Here is a 27633-nt window from a genome sequence, read left to right as displayed (position 1 = left end):
GTTCAAAATCACTTGAAGTTCATTATACATTGAATACCTTAAAGTATAATATACCTTTTTAAAAAAAAAATAGATATACCAGGCCAGGTGAATTTTATGAGGAAACGCAAAATGGTAAGAAAAAAAAACAGAAAAATCACATAGGCTGATTTTTACCATTTTGCCTTTCCTCATAATTTTCACCTGGCTAAAAGTATAAATACATGCTGAGTATGTATCTTCATAGGTCTATTAAAATGTAAGAATATTTGAAACAATTACTAATTAGTCTGCATATTTCAATTAATTTTATTATAAATCCAAGGGCAGTGCATGCTTGCTGCAGAAAGATATCACTGAATCAGCTCTTTAATGTGCAGTTTATGGATTTTTTTTACTATCCAATTTGACAAGGGTGACCATGCCACCTTTCTTTGATTGATTGATTGTATGTTGTTTAACGCCCCCTCGAGAATTTTTCATTCATAATATGGAGACGTTCACCTTTCTTTGTAGTTAAAAAACACAACACAACATATATTATTTTAAATATTTTAATTTGCTGTTTTCGTCATTTTTCTGTACAAATATAATAACAGAAACGGCTTCAATGTTGTCACAATGTACACAACCATAAATAAATAAGAGTTGAAGCTACACATGAAGTATAGACAAACACTATGAAAACAGTGTACAAAGGATGATTAAACTCTTGTAACAAATGGCACCTTGAGAAATGTAATAAAAATAATTTTTACTAATATAATTTCATTTTTCTGTGATTTTATTACAACTGATGGAATATTTCTATTTTAAATCAATCAGAATGCACATAAAATTCTTTAAACAAAGCCAAAGTAATTTCATTTGAAAACAAAAATTGAGGACTTTTTTGGAAACCAAAATAAGTAAATTAAAACTTTTAATATGTTTTAGGATGGATAATTAAATGGAATAAATTTTCCATGAGAGAAAATAAAATGATAACACGACATGTAAGTGAAAATGGGTGAAAGAAAAAAGGAAAAAAAGACGTCTCGTAACAAAGGGAGGTTACTGGGTATGGATTTCATTATATAGTCACATAGATAATAATGCATTTTTAAAATAATATATACCTTATGTTCATCTGACAATGTTTCATACAAAAACTCAAAAGCAGTGAAACACAATGCTGTCTACAAACAAATGGTAAATATAAAATACTGATATATCATTTAAAGCACCTTGTATGCTGCTGGTAGAACGGAACTGACTGCAAATCAAAACACCAACCAACTTCTTCTTAATTAATTATCTTTATTAATTAAATAACTCAAAATTATTACTTATGGGGAAATTTCAAAAATGCTTTAAAAATTTGAAAAATGATTATCAATATTTGGGACACTTCACAATTCTGAAATGAAAAATGTGATAAAAATTCGCCTCATAATGGAACTTGCATAACAAGAATCACTCGTCCAACTTTCAAACAGAAACATGTATGAACCAAATATTTGTGGTATGAGGTATTTCATTTTAATACATAAGTATGTACATCTTTGAATACAGAGAAAGAAATACTTCAAGTTTTTTTCATGGAATGAAAAAATCTTTCCGAAAATTCAAAGCAATCAAATTTAAATGTGTGGCAATCATAATTTATACAGTGTACCATTTTTTATGGTATGCACTAAACAGAGTTGAAACTGTTACTTTATACTACAATGATAAATCATCTATAATGCTTTTGGTTTATAAATGCTCAAAAATATTTTTGCCTTTTGATAACATACTAATGCTTTTCTTTGGGGGTAGAAAAAAAAATGTCAGTTCAACAAATGCATGATTAAGGAACTTGTATTAAACAACGAAATTGAACAAAACATAAAACCTTTGGCTTTAACGATCACAGTCAACAATGGTTATAATTTCACTGGTTTTGAAATAGTTTCAAACTATTATCAGCTAAAATATTAACATACTATATAAGAAGGTCATGAAATTTGCACTGTCACTGTACATCTAAATTTTTTTGATAATTTCAAAAATAAATTTAACTCAAAGTATTCATAACTTTAAGATAATTTAGGGATATTTTCATCGCAAATGGTACACATATTTTTGCCAATTGAAACATTTTGACAGTGCAAAGTTCAGAAGCTTGCTTATGAGAAAAGACAAAATTATAACACTGCACTATACATCAGTATATTATGCTAGACATTCTGAGGGTGGGGGTATTTTCCATGCGGACCCCCATTCTGTGCCAGCGAGCATTTATTGGCATGTATGTACATATGTTTATGCTGTTTTGGTGGAATGGTGGGGGGGATTTTGTCCGTGGACCAGTTTCGGTTCAGACTGTTATGACCTCGGGGGTCGGCCCGGTGGTAGTAGTCACCCACCATACAGTTCTCGGCCGAGCGGAACCGATGGAGTGGTCTCCCCTCCTGATTGTCACTACGATGCTCCCTGTTCTCACCAGGGGGCGCACAACAGGGATTTGCACAAATGCGAATTTCATGAGTATTTAAATAACAAGGTCCATTACTGGCATTATGGGAGGTTGATTGTGGACTATGGTGGTAAGAACATGCTGAAAGAGAAAGATCACAATTTATTTTCAGTTTCTCTTCAATTTACAAATTAAAATTTTTAACATTTCTTTTTATTTCAACAAATCATTATCTTGTATCAATTTTTACGATTTTTTTTAATATCAATACAAAATAATGTCTCTTCCAAAAAAAAAAAAATCTCCATTTACTTCCCTGAGGGAATATTTCTTTATCCAACATACAAACTTATTGATTACTTTTTACCTGATTCACTTAGAATTACTAAAGAACTTTCTGCTCTATGAGATACGTACCATTGCTTGTTCTGAGAGATGAGTTATATACAGGAGATACATGATTATGACAAGTTGAACATGTACAGGATTGTTGTGGTGGACTATCACACATTCGTTCTGAAACTCCTACTTCTGCAAAAGAAAAACAGAAGTCATTTAATATCCTAAATTAAAATAGCGACAATTTTTTGCTCAAATTAAGAAATAAAGAGAACTATTGAATGGGAATGACAATGTTCGCAAAGCTATCCATTCCTGATTGTTTTCAGTGACTATACACACCTCTAATACTGCCACCAGGAGGCTGAGGAAGAGAACCATGATGCACTCCCGAATGAGATAATCCATTAGAGAATGTGCCATTCAGTAGAGAATGTCTGTTTAAACTTTGGCATTGATGCGAGTCACTTTGATCACCCCTACACAATTCACAGTTCTCACAATAACTGGGCTCTGAGCACTTGTTCGGGGTTCTCGTTGAGGGGGGGAGAGGGGGAGGTTGGGGGACCTCTCTGATGTCGGGGTGGAATGTCCTCAGGGTCTGCTGACCACTGGTGTGAGTGCTACTCGTACTCTGAGAACTTTTGAGTGAGTCTGTTTCACTGTTTGGATATGAAGCACTGTTATCTGAAATAGAAGAGAAAATTTGATTAGATTCAATGGTTTAGTAAAACATCATTTCTCTGAGAATTTCTTAAAATCTCTCACTCCTCCATGGCACCTGCTCCTACTATGATATTTTGGAGGTCCGTGTTTGCTCTGCTACTGATTTGTATAGTTTAATTTGAGCTTGAATACTGTTCGATATCTTCGTGTATTTTACTTCTCTTTTCTACACTTTGAATAGTACCAATTCTTGTTGAATATTGATATATAATTTCAAACAGACAGTCCATACCTGGAGAATGATCAACAAGTCCCCTGGATCCAGAATGCTGGTTCCCGTCCTCCACATCGCTGGGAAAGATGGCCGCCGCTCTGGCGTTCCTGATTCTGCCTGAGGAGGATTCGTACCCTGACTCCTTACTCTGGTACTCCTGGTACTGGTAAGTCCCGGGGTGGTACATCATCACCTGGTGGGGGTACACCCCTCCCTCCTCCTCATACTGCTGCTGACTCATGTAGTCTGCTGGTATGGGGGAGTCATCAGTGGAGGTCGGCGTGTACAGCTCGTGCCTTTTCCTTGTGTGGTAAATAATGATGACCCATACTAAGGAGGTTCCCACCACACAACACACCACAGCAATGATAATAATTCCCGTTGTGGTGGACTCGTCTATAGAGCTATCTTCCGATGAAGGCCTCTGATTGTTAGTTTTGACGGGATGGTGTAGGCTCTGCACGTGGAGATGGGTGTTGCCACTGCGGCTTCCCAGTGTGTTTTGCATCTCACAGGTGTACTTGCCGCTGTCCGTCGTGGTAGTCTTCACGATGATGAGCAGTTGTTTCTGTGCTGCGAGGAAGTGGCGGTTGGTCAGATCCAGGGTGCGATTGTCCTTCTTCCAGGTGAGCACTGGTTTAGGACGACCCTCAGCCATACACTCTAGCACTGCTGTCTGTCCCTCATTTACAATTTTGGTCCTCCTCATAGGCTCCGTAAAGGATGGTGGTTCTGTATAAAAATATATGTAAACATTTTAAACAAAACCAAGGCAACCACATTATGATTCCTGAATGCACATATTTTATATATAGCAAATAATTATTTAAAATCAAAGTTCAATGAATACTTTTATCAATCTCATACTAAGTTTTTTTATTAATATATCCCAGACACTGCATATTGAGCATTTCAATTTCATTTGATATCTATTCTGCAAACTTCAATTTTTTTCAATTAATATCCATGCAATCAAACATTTTAAGAAACTGTGCCTTTAACATTTACATTTCATTCAATATTGATCTCTTCTTCTCTATAGTATTTCAGCATATTTTTTCTTGAAATCTATCCACTTACGTTGAACAGACAATGTAACGTTGATGCTGATTTGTCCCTCTGAGTTGGACGCCGTACACCTGTACACCCCCTCGTCTTCTGGCTTCACCTGAGCGATGAAGAACACGTCGTCCGCCGTCATCACGTGGAATCTGTTCTCGTTAGCCGCCAGGAACGTCCCTCCGTTTTTCCTCCAGACAATCTTAGGTTTCGGTTCTCCCTTCGCTGAGCAGTCAAATCTGGCCGTCGTTCCTACCTTGACTGTTACGTTAATGGGAGTCTTGATGAACTCTGGGTATTCTGTAAATATGAATCGGTACATTTTGTATTCAAAATATTAAAATTATTAGTGGGAAATGCCCTGCCTTTTTAAAGAGAATACAATTGCTCTTGTAATGTTTAGCATGTTGTAAGCACTCATTAAAGCATCTACTGGTATCACACTACAAATATCTGAATGCAAGCCTGATGATCAATTTAAACTCTGAAAACTGCCCATTAACTCTCTTGAAATTTTTATACCAAGTCTTTGACAATTCTCAATTTTAACTGAAACCTACAACTTACCATGAATGGTGATGTTAGCTTTATTGGAGTAGGCGGAGCCAAACTTATTGGTGATTACACACTGAAAGTTTCCCACGTCTCTCTCCTGTATGTTTCTGAGGTTGAGGTGGGAGGTGAAGTTATAAATAGATCTTCCATCACCCAGGACCCCTGCCTCCTTAGTGTTGTCCATCCCCTCTGTCAACACCTGAAACAACGATGTAGAAGTTAATTACTGTAAACATGGTCAATTAGCCTTACTTACCATAATCATTCAGGCGATTTCTCTTACTACTTACAAAAAATCTTTGAAACTGACAAATTTCTACATTTTGTATTTTCAAAAAATTTTACCATGTCATTCTCTTAATGATATATTACGATTTCTGTTTCTCTGGCCCTGGTATCCATTAAAAGTATGATGTTCCAACTTGCAGAACATTATTTTTGATTATTTTAAGGTCTACATACCACATTGTCCCTTTTCCAGATGAAAACTGTCCCAGAATCCTCTGTACTGACTGCCTGGCAGGTCAAGGTTATATTGTCATTCTTCAGTGCCACCCTGGTCTTAGGGTGAGACATGATGTATGGCTTTAGAAAATCACCATCTGAAAAATTCCATAAAATACGTCAGCAAACTGCTTAAAATCATATCCAATACGCGAGTTTCGAGATTGTAACTCTTCTACGACAGAGGCGCAAAAAGTATCCATTTCAGCATGGAGGTGGGACAGTTTGTTTATGTATACAAACGTGCATAAATAAATGAACGATGTTTATGGCTTTTAAAATTTATTTAATGTTAAAGAAAGATAAAAGTGTCAAGCAGTGATGCATTTTATGATTTTATCAAGCTCAACTGTGTATTTTTGCAAATCTACCTTCAATAATAGGGTACTTGAAAACGAAATAAACGTCGTGGTCTTTATTAAAAGTAAAAGATTTTCTTGATTGTACAAACATTTTCTAAAAGGTTAGTGGGTTTTTTGAAGTTATAATAAGGAAAAAAAATGAACGTGTCATTTAGATTGCCGATATGTGATGATCAGATTTATGTTTACCGTATTTATTAGAGGTCCATATGTCTCTTCCCTCGTCTGAAAAGTCTCACATCCACTGAATTTTCTTTTTTTGTTCCGATTTTTTTGCTTTAAAAATAACGCCTTTACTTTAAGTCCGTTATTCTCTAGTTGAACAGTGCATCCTAACAATTATGTAGAACTACAATAAACCAGTATATCGATGATGCGATATATCCAATATATACTAGTAAATATCTGTCCCACCTGTTTGTGTACGCGGCAACCAAACTCCACTCCTCAACGAAAGAGCGCACTAAGGGAAATAATCTCGAAACTTGCGTATTCCTTATGCAGGGCTTCAAGCTTATGTTTCCGAATTTCATACTGTGATATATGAATCCACTAACTTGAATGACACAAGGATAACTTACCACACTTGAATTCGTCAGACTGGACCAGAAAGATATTCTTCCCTGTGAGTTTGGGTGGGTAAGCACACTTAGCGGTGACCATGGTGTGGAATGTCTTCTGAATCAACCACGTGGGCAGCCACTGAAGCTGACAGTCACACAGAAAGCTGGACGAATTCATGTACCTGTCAAAATAGAAAATCAGAAAGTCAGATAAATTGAATCCATCTAAAGCCATAAACATTATATAAACTGTGTTTTTTATATAGGCAAATGATAAAGTGTGAAATTTCTCTTTTGACAAATATTAATTGTAACAGAAATTTCAGAGTAAAGACAATCTTTAAATTAGACTATCTCACAAGAAATAATGCTATTAAAACAGACATGTTATGCATTATAATTAATTTCTAAATTTTCCCAGGAGTTATCTCTCTTGACCCACACTCTCAGTGACTTACAGTTGTTGTAGTAGGGCCATGCTCTCCAGGGCGTTGTTCTTGATGGACGTGATGTTGTTCATGTTCAAACTGAGAACCCGTAGGTTGGTCAGGCCTTTGAACGCATCGTTAGCAATGGACTTGATCTTGTTATTCTCCAGCTTTAGCTTCATTAACATCTCCAGACCCACAAACACTCCAGACTTATCCTCAATGGTCCAGGACAAGTCGTTATTGTTCAGTTCCCTAAAAGTTATCAAACTTGTGATTTAATTACCTTTCAACTTCTTCAGAAACAAGCATCTTTCTAGAAATTTTTTATTCTATATATATCATTTGCCAGTAAATAATATGTAGATGTACTTTTCCAGCATGGGATTAATTAACTATATGTACACAAATGTCTGCGTAAAGAACTATATGCGGTATATTGCATATGTTTGCCCCCACAAAAGTCAAATTTTGAAAACTTCCTGAAATGTGCTGAATTCAATAAATTGTACGAGAAATATAAGTTAACAGAAAATATTATAGTTCCAGAGCAGTGTATTCACAATTTCTGTTTTTATGACGTCACAAACTAGTCCTATTTTATATCCTTTTTCAGAAAGAGGACAAAATGGACAAAATTTCAACAATTTAAGCTTTAGAATTTATAGAGCGCATGTGTGTTCAGGAACAATATTGACATATTTCATTGATATTATCATTCTACACATTATATCAAAATATTAATCCTGAACACACATGCGCTCGGTGACTTTTATTTAAAATATCGACAAAATATGTACATTTTTCTGCAAAATTCATAAAAAACTGAAATTTACTTTTTGTGACCATTACGTACATATGACGTCATTACTTATGAAATTATTCAGTGCTTTGAAGTCAGCATATACTCCCCTGTTTAAGGACTTAATTAAATATTACTCCATCAAAGTTTGATTTTGGGGGGCAAATGTTGGCTAATACCGCATATAGTTCTTTGTCAAAGCATACTTAATAAATAAAGTACAAATCAGACATACTATAGCAATCAAAAGATAAATCTTTTACCTATGGATTGAATAGAATTAAAGGTATTTTATTTATAAATGCATTTTCTTTGATATATTTAATGTTCATGTTTTAACATTTGACTTATGAATATAATCATGTTCATAATTGAAATCTGAATTCTTTGGATCCACTCCTTTACTTACAGTTCCTCCAGCTCCTGTAGATGCTGAAACGCTCCATCCTGGATGTTGGTGATCATGTTACTATTGAGGAACAGTTTCTTCAGATGACTGAGCTTAGAGAAAGCCAGACCGCTGATAGTCACCAGTCTGTTGTTGGACAAATCTCTGGAGAGAAAAAAAATACATTTTATAAAACTCCATTCTTATGTTTTAAATTTTTTCACTCATTTTGTGAACCTGAAGCATTTTCATTTTAAGGATTTCCATCCCTAATGGGACCAAATTCCCTACCCTTAAATATCCGTCAAATAAATAATACTATGATATTATATTAAAGAATTTTATAATAGAAAAGGATTGACCACGAGAAAGTTTCAAAAATGTCATTAATTAAGCAGTAGTTAATTAACAAAGACTGCATTGAAGTCTATGGGGAAAAGCTTTTTTTCAAAATAAAAATTCAAAAAATTTGAATATAAAAAAATCCTGCGGTGGAAAGATGCATTGAAACATTAAAAATAAAATGACATTTAAAACAATTTTTTTTACCGGCTAAATTTTTTTGATTGATTTTTTTTATTAATTAAAAAAAGGGGAGATAACTCTTACCAAAATTTAAGGTCATAAATTAGGACACATCCCACTATACGTACGAATAGTAATATATGGGAAGTATGTCTAAATAAATTGAGTATTCAATGCCTACATATCTGTTATGTATTCAATTTCATTGAATTTGTTCCTATTAGGGATTGAATACCTTAATCATCTTCACCAATTTGAAAATAATTGCATGCTGACAAATATAGATTATTGGAGTTCTGAGAAAATTTTTTTCTTCTCATAATTGATATTTTTTTAAGATTCACAAGTAACCTAATGACTAAGAAAGAAGAATGAATGTTTAATGTTGTTTGATCAGATCCTTTTCAAACAACTTAACAATTTGGCCCCTTTTGTAATGGCTTCCCTATCATATAGATAGAGATGTATATAATTTGACAGCCAGAATAAAACATTTTCAATTATTAGGACCAGTCCCCTACCCATTAAAACCAGGTCACCATTGTTCACCCTTCAAGGAGGGCATATCTGTTTACCGATAAGTGTCCGATCACTCCCCCTCCCAAAACAAGGGAACATGCCCCCCTTCTAAATACAGCACGGTGACATCTCATTCCCATAACAGGACCGCTATCTTAGACCTCAGCAGCTAAATCTAACTAAAGCATCCTTAACCTAGAATTTTTATCATAAAATATGCACAGACACACAGGATAACACCTGTAAGGTATTTTTAAATCGATTTATCCCTCAAGTGCCAATCACACCTCAGAATTCGAGGTGAACAAAAGGGGTACAGAAAGGTGAATAGCCTCGGTCAGAAATCAATTGTCTCCATACTCGGCAGAGTAATTTGAACTAAAGATGACTTCTTAATCCGCTGGGGAACTGGACAAGAAAATGCATGCATGAATGAGACAGGGGATTTTTTGGATGGCACTAATTGGAGTTTGGGGGAATAGGGTTGCAAGTTGCAGAGTACTTCACATGACACTTTTGGCAATGTAAAACTTAATTACCTCTGCAAAATTAAACTCAAGAAAATACAATTTTACTCCTAACAACTGAAAAAAAATTGTTTCAATTTTCAAAAAAAAAAAGTTACGTATTAAAGTGAAAAATTCCCATAAATATTGCACCTGCTTTACACTTAAATAATATTTGTTAAATAGAATAACATGATATCGATATTGAATTCATTTTTCTTACTCTAATGCAGTGTCTGACATTAAGAAGCCAAATGCACTCAGGATTCTTCATATGTTTACAATATTCAGCCCTATGTCTAAGAACATTAAACCAAGAGATGGTATGGTTTTATCTAACTTTTTTCCAAGCCATAAACTTTATCCTTGGAATATTTCCAAACAAAAGCCGATTAATTTCACTAATTAGTCATACCAGATGTTCAGAAGGGAAAAGAAAAATCATAAAACATAGCGAGCATAAAAAAGGATGGGTACTGGGGAATAAAATTTATTGTCTTGTTAAGCAACATTTCAAAGAATATTGTTACATGTGTATATATAAATTTATTCCCTGTGCAATAATTGTCCAATTTTTTTACAATCTGTATCTTGATATCTTCTTCTACTTTCCAGAATATGTCAATCAAGCCTTGAAATAGTACCTACTGTTTTTTCTCAAATTGCTAATGAGCACACGTTTCCCATACAAGGCAAGCACTTTTCTCTCGTATGCTAAAGATCTTATGCCGACTAACAGTGTCGACCTACTGAGCTATGAAAGTAGAGTAATTAGTCAAAACCCTCGTTAAAAGTCCTCCAATTAACATTGTTTCTCCTAGACCAGGCTGACAAATCATCAGAATGCACTAGTTACACAAGACACCTGTTACCTAGCTAATCAGACTTTATTCATGAATGGAAAAAAAACAGGTATATAAGGACTATAATGACAAAAACAGCAAATGAGCGGAATTTGAAGGGAAAAAATATACTTGAGTCTCTAAAGAATGCAGCAATTAAAATTTTACATACCACATATGGTGTGCACTCACAATACAATATAGTATAGGAAGAAACATTAACTTATGGAGACTGACTTCAATATAATCTTATATGTATTGTGTTTTCAAAGTTAATAATTTAAAGATCATATGATGTGCTTCAGATGCATCCAGCAAACTTGCACGAAAAATGGCTACTCCAAACCCCTTAACTTTCAAATCTGGACAATTTAATGCTCTTCATCTCCCAAGTCTTTCTCTTAACTTTCCAACCCACCCCCCTTTACAACTTTTTTACCATTTTATAATAAACAGTCTGATTCTCTGAGACGTGTCATATGTTTCTTTCTATATAAACCCAGATGCTTGCTCAGTTATCTAACACTGCCCCCTCAAGTCATAATGAAGGCATTTTTCTTTCACACATTCCGTGACCTCAAAATCACGAAGCCGTGAAAATGTCAACCAGCACCAAGGAAAATTCTAATGAAAATATGAAAAAAAAGGCTGGAAATGTTTTCCCAGTCAGACACAGAATGTATTAAGCGGATTACCCGCGTACAACAGAGCAACACCTCCTATCAATTCCTCCTTAATTTAAATTGGCAAATGGAAAAGTAATTTCCGAGGACATTTTTTTCTCTGGCTCTCTCAGTGAATCACTCTACATGGATTTAGGACCCTTATTTTCAATGACCGTTTTATGCTAATATGAGCCGGGATAGAAAAGTTGGTATACAGGCATGTTTGAAATTCAAATTCTCTATTGATAGGCCTAAACAAAAATTATACCAAATGTTGCCATCTTATTGAATTCCTTGATTTCTTTTTTAAGAGTTGAGAATAAGTTTACAAGATTGAAATTTGAATTTCGGCTACCAATTCAAATTCAGAAATTACACAAATTATACAACTAAGAGGGATTTAATATAATGTCATTTCCCCCAACCCTGACTCGTTATTATCCTAATGCAGCTGGTGCAAACAATTTCCCTCTAGAAAATGTATTTTTCTTTTTTTCATTCCAACTTCTATTCAAAAGGGATAAAAGCTTTGAACAAGAAGCTTACCCTTTCTGGAAGTGCATCTTTTTTAAAAATCATTTTTTGGTTATAAGCAAATTCTGTTGACAATTTTTTTAAAATAAATACTTACATTGTATCAATTGAAACACAGCCCTGCCATGCCTCGGGATCTATTGTCTTGATCTTGTTGTGTGCAAGATTTCTGAGAAAAAAAAACAACAAAATGAATATTTACTTTCTAATTTTTTTTAAGACTTTATCACCTTCACATTTCGAAATCATGTGAATAATATTCAAACTATTAAAATCAACGATATATTTTTTTCAAAATCAATGCAATAAAGTATATATGCAGCCCTTATACATGTTACAACACTGTCTATTAAATTGGTCAATTGAATATTAAATTATTACAGAATAATTTTATCCAACCATCATGTACAATTTCATATATATATGCACAAGTTGGAACAACTTTAAAACCCACAAAATGTTATGCATTTTTTTTTAGATCATTTGTGGGTGTCCTAATTTATTTATACATCTAGGGAATAATATACTCGGGAGAAGATAAAAAAAGATGATCGGACCTATAATGTTAACCATAAAGTCGTAAATATGGTTAGAGGGGTCTATTTACATATTAAGTAGAGAGTAAATGAGTGGTATGGACAAGCTTTCCTTTCTCCTCGTACAATTCTGGGTGTCAAGTTTCATAGAAAACTGTCACACATATCAAGTATTCCGAAAAGATGGGTTTAAATTTCATGCTCGCAAGCAGCCTTATGCATCTTAATAGAGAAATTATGTAAACAGGGAGTGATCGTTCTCCCGCGATTTTTATATCTCTTAATTATTGACCTCGCGGGATTTAGGAATCACGGACTTGTATTTAAATCCAATGTGAATCGAAATCAAATTTCATGGGAACAACTTTTCGTCAGAGCAGATGTGACAAATTGTATTTGTACAGGTTCACAGAATATGTAATTATATTAATGACTGTAATTACTGAAGTTTGTTTCAGACTAGATCAAATATAGGGGTAATATTTGCGGAAGACCTCCAATTCTGGTCCCACCCAATACTTTCATAATTCAAAAAAATTATCGGTTTGTTTCAAATATAAGGGTAATATTTGCGGAAACCTCCAATTCGGATCCCACCCAAATCTTGAAAAACACAAAAAAATAAAATCGGCAGATGAAAAATGTCTGAGAAAAAAGAAAAGAAGAAATTTCCTCCCAAATTCTGAGACTAGCACACCTGGCAAAATACTTTTTGTGAAAACAAGAGAAGCGAGATAGGGTCTCGCAGCCTGCGAATTCCATCAATATTTTTTTTTATATTTTCGACACCTGGAAATGTCGTTATCCTCCCTGTCAGAAATTATCAGACGTTTTCTCAGACTAGATCCCCTTCCCTAATCAAATTTGTTCAGATGACGGGCGGTGAAATAGAATACACAGTTTCAGCTGGGGGGTAATCTACGATTCTCAACAGTTTGCATTTGTGCACAAATCTCACTTTCGACCTCTGAGTTCACAGATCACCGCACAAGCTTATACATTTTTTTTGGCGGAGAGAGATTGGAGATATTCTTCACACTCTGCTCTGATAAAATAGTTTCCCTGACATAAATAAAATTATATTCTAAACAATTTTTTTTTTTCAAAAGTATCCAAAGTTCATACATTTGTTACCCATTGTTAAATGGGCAAAGTTCTTGAAGGTAAATCATAATAAAAGAAGTGTTTATAATCATTTCCCTAAATGTTTAAGCACTTAATGTAAACAACCTAGTTATACAAGTTTGTTTTATCTTCAAAAACAGGCCTCTACATCTTGTATCTTCTTTCCATGGCCATTCCAAACAAAAACGAAAAAAAAAAAATCTTTTCATAAATGCCAAGAGGTTAACTCCTTTGACCCATAAAACATAAACATCTCCAAAGTTTGTTATAAATAAAACACAATGAAAGAAAAACGACCAGATTAAGAAAATAAAACCAAGCAAAAGAAAAAGAGACAATTAAAAATTCTTCCATGTCGAGCCTACAACTTTACGAGAGACCGCATGAAAAATGTGCATGTAGATTTATTTTTATCTTTCCTTGGAACTGTGTCATGATTATGAATGATACCTGTGTCATGATTATGAATGATACGTACTCCAAATCTCTCTGCGTATTGGTGGACTGAATGAGAGAAAAACCACATCATTTGCAAGTGTTGGAGTTTCGTAGGTTCAAAGACATAAGAGCTACACAGAGAGAGGGACAAATTAGCCCTGTACATAACCTCTGCAGATCCTTCTCACACGCTGCACCTGACAGCAAGAACTAGAATTTGACAATGTATAAGCCTTTCTCCCTATCACAATTTAATTGCTATACTTACAAGACACCTCAATTCTACTTAATTTCATAATTTAAACTGTAAACAATTTGCTTTGTTTCATAACTTCATTTTATAATTGTTCATGATGGTTTTTTTTCTTTTTGCTTTGTTTCTGGTTTCTTTCAAGATTTTTTCTTTTTGCTTTTTTTTTTTTGGATTCTTTCAGAATTTTTCTTTCTTTTTTAAGTACTTATTTACCTTTTTAAAGTACATATGGTACTATCATCATGTTTAAATGAAACCTCTTGGCAATAAGCTTAAATTTCACCAAAGAATGCTTGAAATTTCCTACACATCATTTCATTTTCCCTAGAAATTTTAATTAATTTGTAATTAAAACCAATAAATAAGTGTACTTCATGGCTCATTAAGTTTACACACAATATACAGCTTTGTTGGAGAGGACTTGGGGTACCCTATCTCTTGACTGTTCCTGCAAAAGTGTAGACTGGCTCCAATTTTTCTGATAAGTTTGCATCACAGACGATAAAAATACTGATCATCTCTACTTAATGAGAAGATATACTTTTTTTTCTTTCCATGGCCCAACAGCAAAAAAAGAAACTTCATCTGAAATACCGAGCCTGCAAACTAGAGTTGCACATTACCTCTACTCTTGAAAGGTCAACTTATATCTTCTCTTCCCTGGCTTATTTCTTTGACAAGAGTCAATGCTTTCTTTCCTTTCATTTTTTTTTCTTCTTCCCTAACATAAAACCCTGTATAGTGTGGGATCCGTCATAAAACTCTTTTGAAATGGAAATTTCTGTCGATGAAGACTTTCACAACTGAATTCATAATGCTGAAAAATTAATTCAACTTTTGTCCATGGGATCCCCGTCTTACAAGTGAAAGGTGGCGTTCCTTTGTCCCCCCATTGTGGTGGTGTGAAAGTGGGGGCCAATAAGCGAGGATGTAAATATATTGAAAATGCTGAGCCATGAAATTAATTCAATAACAATGTGTTCCAGGCATATGCTACAATAACCAAACCTAGCACTTGGCTTGCTGGCCTACCATTTATTGAATTGTTGAATATTAAATACGGCATCTAATTATACAAGGTTAGAGAACTGCTTCCTATCAATAAAATCTAATTTCTTACACAATCTCCTTGCCCTCCCAAAATGAATCAAGAAAAAAAATCAGCAACAAGTTCAAATTATATTCAGGAGACCCCACAAAATTCATACCCCCAGTAACAAAAAACTTTGTAATTATCAATCCCCCTTTTTCAATTTCCCATGAAAAAGAACTGAAAACCTAGATGATAGAGACCAAGACTCCATAAGGAAGAGATCAGTGAAATGTAGCAGCAAGAGGCAGCTGGTTTAAAATAATATTTGATTTTGAGTTTTTTAGCTGGTTTCCAAGTCAATTACAGGCTTGATGACAGATCGCGCCACTTCCAGGGAAGATCAGATGTTTTTAAGTCGTTGCCAAAGAAAATGAAGAGGACTCCACAGAAAAAGGATGCATGGTGGTTCAAAAGATAGTATAATCTTTGCAAATGTAATTTCTTTTTTTTTTTTTTTTTGAAAGAATATTTATTCAAAAAATAAATTAAAATAATTGTCTTTCTTAACCTCTCGTACTGTTTCAAGCATAATTTTCTTAAAGTAAAGGAATATTTTAAAATATTATCTTTCTAAAATGCAATGAAAGGAAGTATTCATCATCTCAGTACAGATGAAATTAAATCTGCAGAATATTTAATCACCAAGAAATCATGAAATTATAAACGCAAATTAATATAACATCATGCAAGTTTTTTTTATATGCATATTTAAGAAAGTATTTAAATTATTGTAATTTACATTTATGCACTTTTTTTTCTCTAACTTGCATGGTTTTGAACACGTATCGCAAAAAACAACCTTATAAAAGTCTAATAATTTAATCATTTTTTTCCCAAGAAATCAAGGACAAACTTCCAAGAAAACCCTTCTTCCCGTAGAAGCTGAGCTTCCACCTCAGATCTGTACAACTGCCTCCCTTTGAGGTAGTATTTTCTGCCTTGAAGCCTTCCATTCAGACAAAGCTATCATCACCAATGATCAAGTGATTAGTGTCAGTTCATCACAAATAAACACTGGTCAACACACCAAACTGGCCCTACACCGCTTGTTAGCCTGTAAACATCCTCCCCATCATTTCCGACAGCTTCCACATGCTGAAGATCTCTATACATTCAATAATTCTGTTTTTCTTTCCCTTTGTACCCAAGTTTCCCCATTTTTCTGGACAAGACTGTATCAAGTCTTAAGATAAGAATGATTTACTTTTCTTATCCTTTACTAGAAGTAACAATGTTTTGTTTCACCAGATTATTATACAATGTATTGCATTCAGATACCTGGCTGATAAAATTGTTGGACGTTTTTAGGATATTGATAAATGGAGCTATGGTACAAGTAGGAAGTCCTTATAATCAATTAATATTACACACTTACATCTCTCTCAAGCCTTTTAACCCATACAGCCACGACTGGGTCACTCGGGTCATGTTGTTATGTTCCAACTGCCTAAAAATAAAAAACAAATTGTCCTTGATACATCATGTTATACAACTGATTTATCGTTTTCTTTTGTTTATATAGACATAGATCAGAGAGGGTTCTCTCTCAGCATATAAAAAATTAAATATTCTCAACAACCAATATTACATTCAAGTTTGTTTAACTTAATAACTGCAGAGTTTGTACATGTTGTGTATACTACAACTTTCTACAATAATATATTGAATTGCCCTCGAGTTGGCAAAGCTTCCCCCAGTTTTTTGGCGTTTCTTCACTTTTTTCTTCTCTCCGTGGCCTTGCAGCACAATACCGGTTTTTGTCTGTGCCCCACTAACGAGCATATGTTTTTATGGTTTCATCGCAAATCTCTGGGTGTGAAGGGAATTCATTATCAGGCATCGCATATCAAATTCATATCAACCCTTATTAAACTCAGCCAGATGGTAGATTCATCATTTTTTTTTAAAGGGAAGGAAGTCATGCCCTGCCCGAGTAAACAGTTTGTTTTTTTGGTCGTAAGTGTAGCCAGGCACGAGTAGAAGAACTAACTTCCGCAACAAGGAGAACAAATTTCCTCCTATCTAGTTATTTGTACCAAAACCTTAAAAACTTAGCACTTGTGAACCTCAATTCGTAATACAGATATCCACTAATGCTCTAACATTAATCACACATGTAAAATACTGAAAAGACAACCAATATGTGGATGATATATCTTGGGTTCTGATGCTCTGTTTTTCAGTGTAATGATTTTTCCTTCTGTTCCCAGTGCCTGTACACTGCCTTTTGTTACGAGGGGAGCATTTTCAGATTTTTCGCTGTGCTTTCTCTTCTCTCTCTTATACCAGAGCCCCATTCTGATAACAAATCACTAAAACAAATGTTTCTCTCCTACACACTTTGTCAATACTTACAGTTACATCCAACTATTCTACACAAATCAGAAAAGAAAAATAAACTGGTAAAGAAACCTGCAGTAACAGATTCAAACTCTGGCCTGGAATCTGACAAATCATTTCAGTATCATTGTTCTCAATGTCTCTGCATTGTACCTCAAATACAGAAGTCTACTATCACTGTTTATACAAGGGATGTGCAATTTTGATACATTGTCAACATAATTCATTATATCTAGTTAGAATACAATACTTTTTAAGACCACATGGATTAAAAATTATGTTGTCGTAAGCATGAATTCATTATAAGCATGTTTGCTATATATCCATATTTAACTGTACACAGCTCTTTTTCTCCTAGACGTTACTAAATGCCATCCCACTTACAATGTGACAAGTTTGTCCAGGCCGTAGAACGCTCCATCAGAAATCGTTGTTATCATATTCTTCCTCAACTTCAGTGTCTTCAGATTCTTCAGATCCTGAAAAGTCAGTCCACCAATTCTCTTCAGTTTGTTCTTTGTCATCTCCCTGTAAAACGGAAGGTGGTCATTTGAATATTTGACTACAATTCCTCATATTGGTTTTAAAAGTACAACAGAATATCAAAGTTTATAAGAAGATATATTTTTTAAAAGAAATATTTCAAGGCCCTAATGGTTTTCTCAAGAAAGTTTTACAAATCTGTATCAAATAGTATGCAATTTTTGATTAAAATCTATAAATTTATTTGTTTTTCTTTTTTGTTCTTTGATAACCTTAATATGTTTAACTACTATAATTAATCATTATCTCATTAACCCCTAAATTAATCACCCTCGTCAAAACAGCCCAGCTGCTACCTGCACTTTCCAAAGACTGAAATTTTTATCGTTTTCCTTGCTATATTTTATTTTTCTTTCTGTTCGGTTATCTTCCTAATTGGAGCTTACAGAGATAGGTAGCTTTTCATCCCCATTGATTAAGGGGTAATTTTAGCACCCTTCTACTGGGCGATCCCCTGTATACGGATTCCAGACTCCCAGCTTAGTGCAGGTGTTGGAGAGCAAAGAACGACTTTTATTGAATATGAAATGTATTTGTGATATGGAATCACTCCAATTTTCTTGTAATGCAGCCACCGATAACACAGGATAACGCAGGAGAAATCGTTCAGCTCAATGTTGAAACAGGTGGGACTGATAGTTTCCTTATATTTTTCTTTTACTTAAAAAATATTTCCCATATCTGCCTCAACTCAAAAAATATTTCCCATATCTGTGTATGTTTAAGCAGCATCTTCCCAATTTTTGCTTCTCTATTTTTTTTTTTCAATTCATTCATTCAAAAAATTCCATAATAAAATTGAAAAAAATTTCAACCTTATTTCATATAGTTCAGTCACCATCATTGTTATGACCAATAAACATATATATTTTTCTGTCATTTAAATGTTAATCTTTCATGTATACATACTGTAAACAATGTCCCCCTATATTAAAAACAATCCAGCATCTAGACTTAACTGACACAACATTTCAATCATCAAATGATTATTCCGGGATAATTTTCCTTCCATCACCAACCTCCTAAAAGTTCATAAATATCCATTACATCACTCACAATAAGCTAGGACCCCAATTAGACCATTTTCCTGACAATTATTTCGGCTGTCACCACTTCTCCCAGACCAATCTCTCAATCTCCCGACCCGTCACATCACTCTACAGTCTCCTCTTAAAATACCACTGTATCTATTTTAAGTCCTGCTCTCCCCCCAATTTTCCCTAAATTGTCTTCTCTATGGCAAAGTCAAGTCACCAATGCTCTTTTCTTTTTGACATGTCAGCAATCATTAAGACCATTCTAGTCAAATTTAGTCACAGAAACTTTCCTTTCAAATTATAAATACATAACCTAAGCAATGAAACACCAGACATCCATTAGATTTTCCAAAACCAAGTTAATTTCTAATCTATAACTTTCCTTTCCTCAATTATTTCCACAGATTTTGTTTTATACCAGAAAGTTGTACATGTACATAGACTTATAGATGGGAATTATAGACCTGTATCTATGACTTACATGTAAGAATGTCAAAGTATGTCTTACAAAAGTTTCCAGAAAGCTGTGCACAGACTTATAGATGTGAATTATTATAGACATCCATGCATCTATGACTTATGTTACAATGTCAAATTCATAAGAGTTTTGACTTCCTTTTCAGAAAGTTGTACACAGATGGTGTGAAATTTCTATAACCCAGAGTCCTATGAAGACGTACAATGACTTAAAGACGTGAATAATAGACTTGTATGTATGACTTGCTTGTTCGATGCCTGAGTCTTATGAAAGTTACTTACAAAGTTTGCAGGTTAGTCAGCTTCTTGAAGATATCTCTGGAGATGGTGGTCACCTTGTTTTTGTTGATCTTCAGAACCTCCAGTGATGTCAGGTTGTCAAAGCAGTTCGACTCGAAAGACTCCAGGTAGTTATTATTCAGGACACTAGAAAAACAAATTTTCAAATGATCAAATGTTTTAAATTTTTCTTTCTCTCTATATTTCTTCTATGTACAAAAATAATTTTTGAAGACCCAATGAAAAAAGTCAGAGGTGATCAGTGAATCATTCCTGAAACTTTTTTTTCTTCTTCAACTTCATGATCTTTGGAAGATTTTTTTCAACTTTTCCTTCATTATATAATTGTCAACTCGATAGAAGACATTTCCATAACTTGGGATTAATCATATTGAATTTTATGATTCCACTGATTATTTTTAATTCTTTTTGTTATTTGTGAAACTTGCTAGACACGTTTCTTTAAGTGCCAGACATTTTACAGATTATATATATTTTTAAGAACTCTTTTTATACTCTTTTTCCTTCCATAAAGGAAAATCTGATAGCCTTAAAAAAACATTTTGAAATATTGTACAGAAAAAAATAAGGGTTTGGACTTCTGCATCAAGTTTCAAAACGGGAGAGGTTAAAATCTGCGGACGACAAATTTATCGTATCATTTCCATTGTGCTCTAACCCCAAGGCAATGGTATTTGGTATAGAATGGTAGAAAGCTATTTTCTAATCACAGTAAATCAGAATGGAGATTTATTTTTTAGCAGTCAACAGGGAAATGTGGTACAGTAACGTCAGCATAAGGGACCTTAATGAATTAGATTCTACTTAATTCTAGTCGCCATTAACAGGTGTTGTCCCAGTCAAAAGAGAATAAGTTAAAACTCAATACAGACATGAAAACTTAAAATCTTAAGAGATTCGGTTTCTGAATGTCATTAACCATTTGCTTTGATGCTAAAAAATAGAGACAAAATACACAAAGCACTGGCCCCTCTTACAAAATATCAAAATTCAACATTTGTCCAGAGCCCAACATTATGTATATCACTTCTGATGTGGTAAGATATGACAGAAGGGCCCCAACCTGTTATAAAAATAACTATAATTTTACAAGGCCAGCTCCCTTTTTTTGTTTGTAGTGTCATTAAATTTCAGGTTATTTGTTCTTCGTAACTAGAGGGGTCGATAAGAAACGGGCACCTCTTCATTGATTTCCAATGATCAAAAGACAACCTGTAGTACATGTATCACCTTGTAAAACATATTTACTGTGGTGCTTCAAGATCAAACTTGGAACAGATTATCAAGGTGTTAGAATTTGTCAATATTAAATCCTATCAAAGGCAGACTGAGTGCTAAGTCTGAAGGCTCGGGGTACAGGGGCCACACAAGAGAACACACGTCTGTTACACGTCTACACTTTGTAATCAGTCAGAATCAAAGTCTGAAATGTGGCCGAAATATCACATCCAACACCAGACAGTCCGATCTCCCTCCTACTTAAAAAAAAAATTCACCCTCCCTCCCAATCTTGCTGTCTGCCTGCCCTGGAAGCATTCCACATTCATCAAACCTCCTTGTCAAACTTTCCGTCTCCGATTTTCAACACTTCATCAATTTCCTTCTCTCTTTTTTAATTTTAAGTCTTCCATTCTTTTAACACCTCTAATAACACTTTGCTTTTTTAACCGTACTGTAATATTCATTATGTAATCGGCCAGACATTAGTATGGCTATATTTTCTCACACCCTACAGTAGTTCACAGACACTTCACACCTAATGCACCTTTCCCTCCTTCACTCCTGGTTCAGACCAGACTTCAGCATAAGGCCATCAGACAAGCTCTGTCTCCACAGTCTCACATACCATATAAAACAATAACAGGAACTCAGAGACTGTCTAGCAGGATGGGGCCAGGGATTTCATAGGATTGATTACTGACACTAACACATTTTTTAACAAGGGGAAAGAGCTAATCCGATTGAGATTAATCTATAATTTTAAACAGAAAGAGTACAATTTCAATTTTCTTAAGTTTTCTATTTAGTGCGTGCTTTTCCTCATTTTTACCATAAATGCAAAGGTTCGAACAACAATTTAAAAAAAAACAAAAATCCATCGCAGTTTGGGACAAATTTTTTATTCTAAAACTTTTTTTTTTCTTCTCTTTATTATGTTTAAGACAGAATATAAGCGGTTCATTTCTAGAAGACTTACAGTTTTTGAAGTGAGTTGTTGGCCGGGAACACCCCTGGTATGATGTCGGTCAGTGAGTTGTGGTTCAGCTCTAGGGACGTCAGCTGGACCATGTGAATCATGAACTCCGGGACCAGGGTTCCTATGTGGTTATGGTTTCTGAAAAAGAAAATTTCATCTGTGAAAACCTTCAATAAATAAAACAACAAAACAAAGATGGTTTTTGTGGCCTCCAAAATGATTTACTGTTCACAATCTGAAGATCTGTACACATGCTTAAAAACTTCAGAACAGTTGAAAATGTTAGAACATAAAACCTTGTTTTATTCATTATAACAACACTGTGACAATTATGATGCCAATATTTGAACATCTGAATATCATTACAAACACCATCGAAATTACATCACCCCCTATTACACAATATAACAGATAAAATTTTCTGCTTCCTGATAATGCAAGCTGTATGCCTGCAGACCTTTCAGCGTTTTGCTTTTTGGTCATGTCAAGTAGAGTATCGGAATATCGATATGTATATTTCATTCAACAATCTTCATTAATCATTGAAAAACTTAAAACAATTTTTTTCTTGAGATAAAGACGTGCATGTGGATATTAACTTGATCATCATCTTTCATACCCACTCTAAACAAATTCAACTTGAAAGCCGTGTAATAAAATAAACAATAAATGAAATATTATTTCCCAACATCAGCTGTTCGCACATGGTCAATTTTCACCAGAGATCAAAAAAAAAAAAATGATTGCAGACATCCAGTGTCTGTATCTTATCTGTTTTGCCCATACATCCGCATACCCCCCTAAAAAACAAGTTCTCGGCATCATTACGTAACCCTACGCAGGCCATTTGCACCAGCAGAAATTGATTTCTGGGGAATGCTTTATGAGGAGTTTTCAGCACATGATCAACATTTCATCACGCTTATTCCCCCTGGATTACAACATTACTGTCAATACCCCATACATTCCCTTATAGTTTAATGGTCCCTTGCGACTCTTCTCTATAGCCTAACTAAGATAAATGAATGCCATAACAATTTTAAACAATTCTCAAACTAACAATGGCTTGTAATTTCAGCTTTTACGACTCTGTAACTCCTAAATATAAATCTAACATTTTCCTTCCATTTTCATATCATATCAATTTGAAAATCTATGGATATCAGATATGGTTGTCAGTCTCATCAAGGTTTTTAAAGGATTTTTTAATATAAACTTTTTTTTCAGACTGAAAGTATTTTTGAAAAGAAAAACTGTTATCTAGTACTACAATGGAGTACAAGAGGGCTATATAGGTATGAATCTCCCCTTTCCCCTTATCTCTCTCTCTCTCCATCTCCTCTCTCTCTCTCTTTCTCACATAAAATTATGACATGCACCAAGATAAAAGTCCCTCTCATATTTCTGCCAAAAAATGGGAGGAAGGTATTACAAACAGCCGACAACAGAAGAGGATATCTTAACAGTTGGCGACAAAAGACCACACACTGAAACAAAAATTTCAGCCCCTAATGTCTATATTTATTCAGGATGACCTCCCCTGGTCGACTTCAGGGATTGGTCGGTTCAGATAACCCCCCGCCTGTCAATCCAAACATTCACCTGTCGATGCAGGTTTAATTTTTTTGGCAGGATACCTGATAAATTGGGCTGGCCAGCCACTTCTGCATACCTGTACAATACACATCAACTTTATATCACTGCATGTGATTTTTATCAAGGTAGCAACAATTGATGTTATCGCTTTGCACTGAATTTTATTGTGCATCCCATTAACCAAATGTGTTTCTCAATCTTTGTTAATATGGTTTTTTACACCTTTGAAGTTTTTTCTATTACCTGTCATAAATTCTATCAGGATTTTACCTCCATTTTACGAGAGATAAAACCTTTTTTTAACAGACATATATGGAGGAATACTACCCTACTTTATGGGAAGTTGATAATTGATTCACAAAGACATCATCACTTACAATTCTAAAACTTTCAGCTTTCCAAGTCCTTTGAGTTTTGGCACTTCATTGAGTTTGTTGTGGTTGATTTTTCTAGAAAAGAAAAAAAAGGAACTTGAATTATCAAGAAAAATTGAAACAAACAATTATAATACAGCATCCCCCCCCCACCCATTTACGTAAAACAAATGGCTATTTTTGCTTGGCCTTGCTGACAATTGTTTCACCTGTCAGGTGCTAATGATAACGAGCATCATCACGTCAGTATGGAGACCACACAAAAAATGTCCCATCTCAAGAGTCATCATATATATAACAAAATATTTCACACATGCACCAATAACCTCAATTTTTTCTCCTCTTTCTACCTTCACAGTTAAAGATGCCAATTTATAACACTTGTAGATTTACAAGCTGTGAGTTTAAAAAACCAATGTCGACACAAAACTGCTATCAATACCATGTCAAGAAGACATTTATCTTTTTATATGGCAATCATTGACAGAGTTTGCAGGGATATCCAGGAATTTTGATTATTTTGTCTCTGTATGGCTGTTGCAATAAGCCGCAAAACAAAGGTATCAACAGCCTATCAAACCGGCTATTGGATACTAAATCGGCACATCATACGAGGCCCCTGTGTGTGTATACTGTTTTGTCGATGGAGATTTAGTGACACAATATCTACTTACAGAATTTCTAAAGACGTCAGATGTTCAAAGACACTGTCATTTAGGAAGTGAAGATCATTGGAACTGATGTCTCTGCAAAGAAAAAAAAATCAATTAGATATTATAAATATATCGTAAAATTATAGATATATAGATAGATTATAAATTATATATGTATATCATTTAAAACAAAAATTACTCAGAGAAAATTATCATGGTGTTGTTGAGTCAATGAATACTTAATTATATATTTATTGATATTCTTGACAAGAAAAAATGAGTCCATCGATAAATAATTTTTACAAGTCTGTTTTTATTTTCAAGTTTCCAGTTTGCCACCAAGCTGAGAAAAATTCTTCTGAATCTATGCATTAATTCACATCAAGTCTTAAAACATCAGGAAATTTGTAAATAGAACTCAGAATTCAGACATGAAAAATCTCTTTGGAGGGGCTGTAAATTTTGCTGGTAACTGTGATACAGAAGGGTTTCTCAACACATATAAAGTCAACAATATGCCGAACCACTAGACACACATTAAGATTTATAACATCTTTTGTCTGTACAGTAAACAGGATAAAAAGTAATATTATACACACTGCATATTCAGCACATTTATAGTTAATTGTTTTTCATAAGCATTTTCAATAAGGTTTTTGCATAAAATAAATTTTTATCTAAAATATCTTTTTTTTAATCCAAAAATCAACACATACTTACAAACATTTTAAATTTGAGACTTGAATCTTACTCAATATCTGGTAGCTTAAAATTATCATTTTCTGCAACGTATATTACAAATATGACAGGACACATTTAATGGCTTTAATCATGCAACTTTGCATGGATTTCATCACAGCTTTCCCCCCAATTTATTAAAGAGTTTAAGTTTTTTAATCCTTTCTCTATTGACACTGTACATAAAACACACCTTATTTCTGACACGTAGACTAAAGCCCCGTCAATATCTCTGACACTTACACTATTGCCTGGTCAATATTTCTATTTGCTAATTTTTGAAAATGCACTTTGTAATAAAAATTGAAAATTTTAAACATGCAATTTCTATGGTTCAAATCAAGTGCGCTGAAACTGCAACAGAATTTTCCAAAGTAAAACGAATAGGGCAAAAACCTCAGTTAAATTTAAAGATTCCTTCAGCAGTCATGAAAGATTTTTTTGGTGTATTTGATAGGCACTTGATAGGCATATCGGGTTTATAAACTGCAGGTGCAGCCTAATCACCCCAAAACAATGCGGAGGAAATGAGTGGTCTTACTATTTACCCTGACAAACCCTGCCAAACATATGAAAAGTTGGGTGGTTCATCCATTCCCAATCATTTACATAAAACTATACAATCTTACAAAAACCTAACCAATTTGTATTACACAGAGGAATGTCCGGGCCATAAATTTTCTACACAAGCACACCCTCCCTCTATTTTTCTTCAGTACCAAACATCTGAGACAAGTATATACCATACTCTTCAATAAAAGACCCATAACAGAAAAGGTATCAATTTATAAGAAAACTGATCCTGTGAAAAAACCCACCAATTTGATCACTCCGAATTAAATAATATTAAACCTAACATCAAACACACACACAGTGATAAATCTTTCATCTAACTACCACCTTGCAAAACCCGATTTCTGGTCAGCTTTGAACCAGTATTTTTTTGTACGTAAATTAAAATGAGGTTTTCATGAAAGAAAATGCAAATAGAGTGACTCTCGGGTTACATTCTTTGAGTCACTGGGGATTACAGAAACACCAATAAAAAACGTAAAACCTTGTCCCCTCCAGTTACAATAAAATAAAGATGTCAAAAAGCAAACTTGTGTGAACTCTTACGCTAATCCTTGTTACAAAAACTATGGTTAATTATGGAGTTTGTCCATGTTCATTTCAATATAAACAGAATAAATTTCAGTCCTAAATCGTTTTGTTTTTTTCAAGATGCAGATGGAAAATTTTATTATTGGAACAGGTAATGTGTAGTTCTGGCACGTGTTGAAGTAAATGCTACATTCAAATTTTAAATCTGACTTCACTAAATCAGGAATCGCAATTAACCCCCAGTGGTCCACTCAAAATTAAAAGTCATAAATTTACATTTGTAATATTCACGACTTTGGTTATAATGAAATTTTTTTTACAAACAATTTCACAAAATTTTTCAACACATAAAACATGAAGTCATAAGCCTGTAAATATTATATTAATTTATATATATATATATATCTACATTTTGTGGATGACAAAAAAAATTTTGGAATTCTCTGGCAACATGATTTATTTTAAAGGGGCTTTACAATGAAATGTACACAGGTATATGCAGACATAAAAGGAATGTATGGGCAACAGCTGTACGGATAAATATTACGAATCCGATGGTACTAACCAGGGGTACCAAATGTTTTCTATTTAATCCGTAATAATAACTTAACATTGAGAGGCATTGGACCATGTAAAATCCGGCCTGCTTTTAACACCTTTACTCAACACTTCGCCCCTTCTTGACCAGTAAACACTTTCTCTTCTTATTACTCGTACAATGCGATGAACAAATGGCCCTTGGCACCAAATCATACTTATAGATTTATAAATTCGCCCAGGTGTTTAATTCTTTATCGAGCTTTATTCCATTGGTGTGGAGGCCTTTTACTATCAGTATTTGCATTAGATGTGTTAATCTTCCGAACCCTCCGATAATGT

The 27633-nt window shown here is 34.2% G+C and overlaps 1 protein-coding gene across 1 annotated transcript in view; it reads right to left on the bottom strand.

Moving 5' to 3' along the window:
- Positions 1 to 519: 519 nt before the first annotated feature.
- The window catches only part of LOC134269096 (leucine-rich repeats and immunoglobulin-like domains protein 3), a 35341-nt gene continuing 8227 nt past the window's right edge, over positions 520 to 27633 (bottom strand). Inside the window, exons 3-19 of the mRNA XM_062751320.1 lie at positions 24934 to 25005; positions 24263 to 24334; positions 22290 to 22427; positions 20075 to 20218; positions 18120 to 18263; positions 16771 to 16842; positions 12048 to 12119; positions 8381 to 8524; positions 7200 to 7424; positions 6760 to 6923; positions 5775 to 5914; positions 5325 to 5511; positions 4779 to 5057; positions 3717 to 4430; positions 3101 to 3445; positions 2837 to 2950; positions 520 to 2560 (exon numbers count right to left, since the gene is read on the bottom strand). Of these exons, the coding sequence (XP_062607304.1) occupies positions 2181 to 2560; positions 2837 to 2950; positions 3101 to 3445; positions 3717 to 4430; positions 4779 to 5057; positions 5325 to 5511; positions 5775 to 5914; positions 6760 to 6923; positions 7200 to 7424; positions 8381 to 8524; positions 12048 to 12119; positions 16771 to 16842; positions 18120 to 18263; positions 20075 to 20218; positions 22290 to 22427; positions 24263 to 24334; positions 24934 to 25005 (3406 nt within the window). The 3' untranslated portion in view covers positions 520 to 2180. The remainder of the gene's footprint in view (positions 2561 to 2836; positions 2951 to 3100; positions 3446 to 3716; positions 4431 to 4778; positions 5058 to 5324; positions 5512 to 5774; positions 5915 to 6759; positions 6924 to 7199; positions 7425 to 8380; positions 8525 to 12047; positions 12120 to 16770; positions 16843 to 18119; positions 18264 to 20074; positions 20219 to 22289; positions 22428 to 24262; positions 24335 to 24933; positions 25006 to 27633) is intronic.

This window comes from Saccostrea cucullata, unplaced genomic scaffold, assembly GCF_032062105.1.
Source record: "Saccostrea cucullata isolate Sc308-1 unplaced genomic scaffold, CSIRO_AGI_Scuc_v1 ctg402, whole genome shotgun sequence".
In the NCBI taxonomy this organism is placed as follows: domain Eukaryota; kingdom Metazoa; phylum Mollusca; class Bivalvia; order Ostreida; family Ostreidae; genus Saccostrea; species Saccostrea cuccullata.
This window is presented reverse-complemented; position numbering and strand designations above follow the sequence as displayed.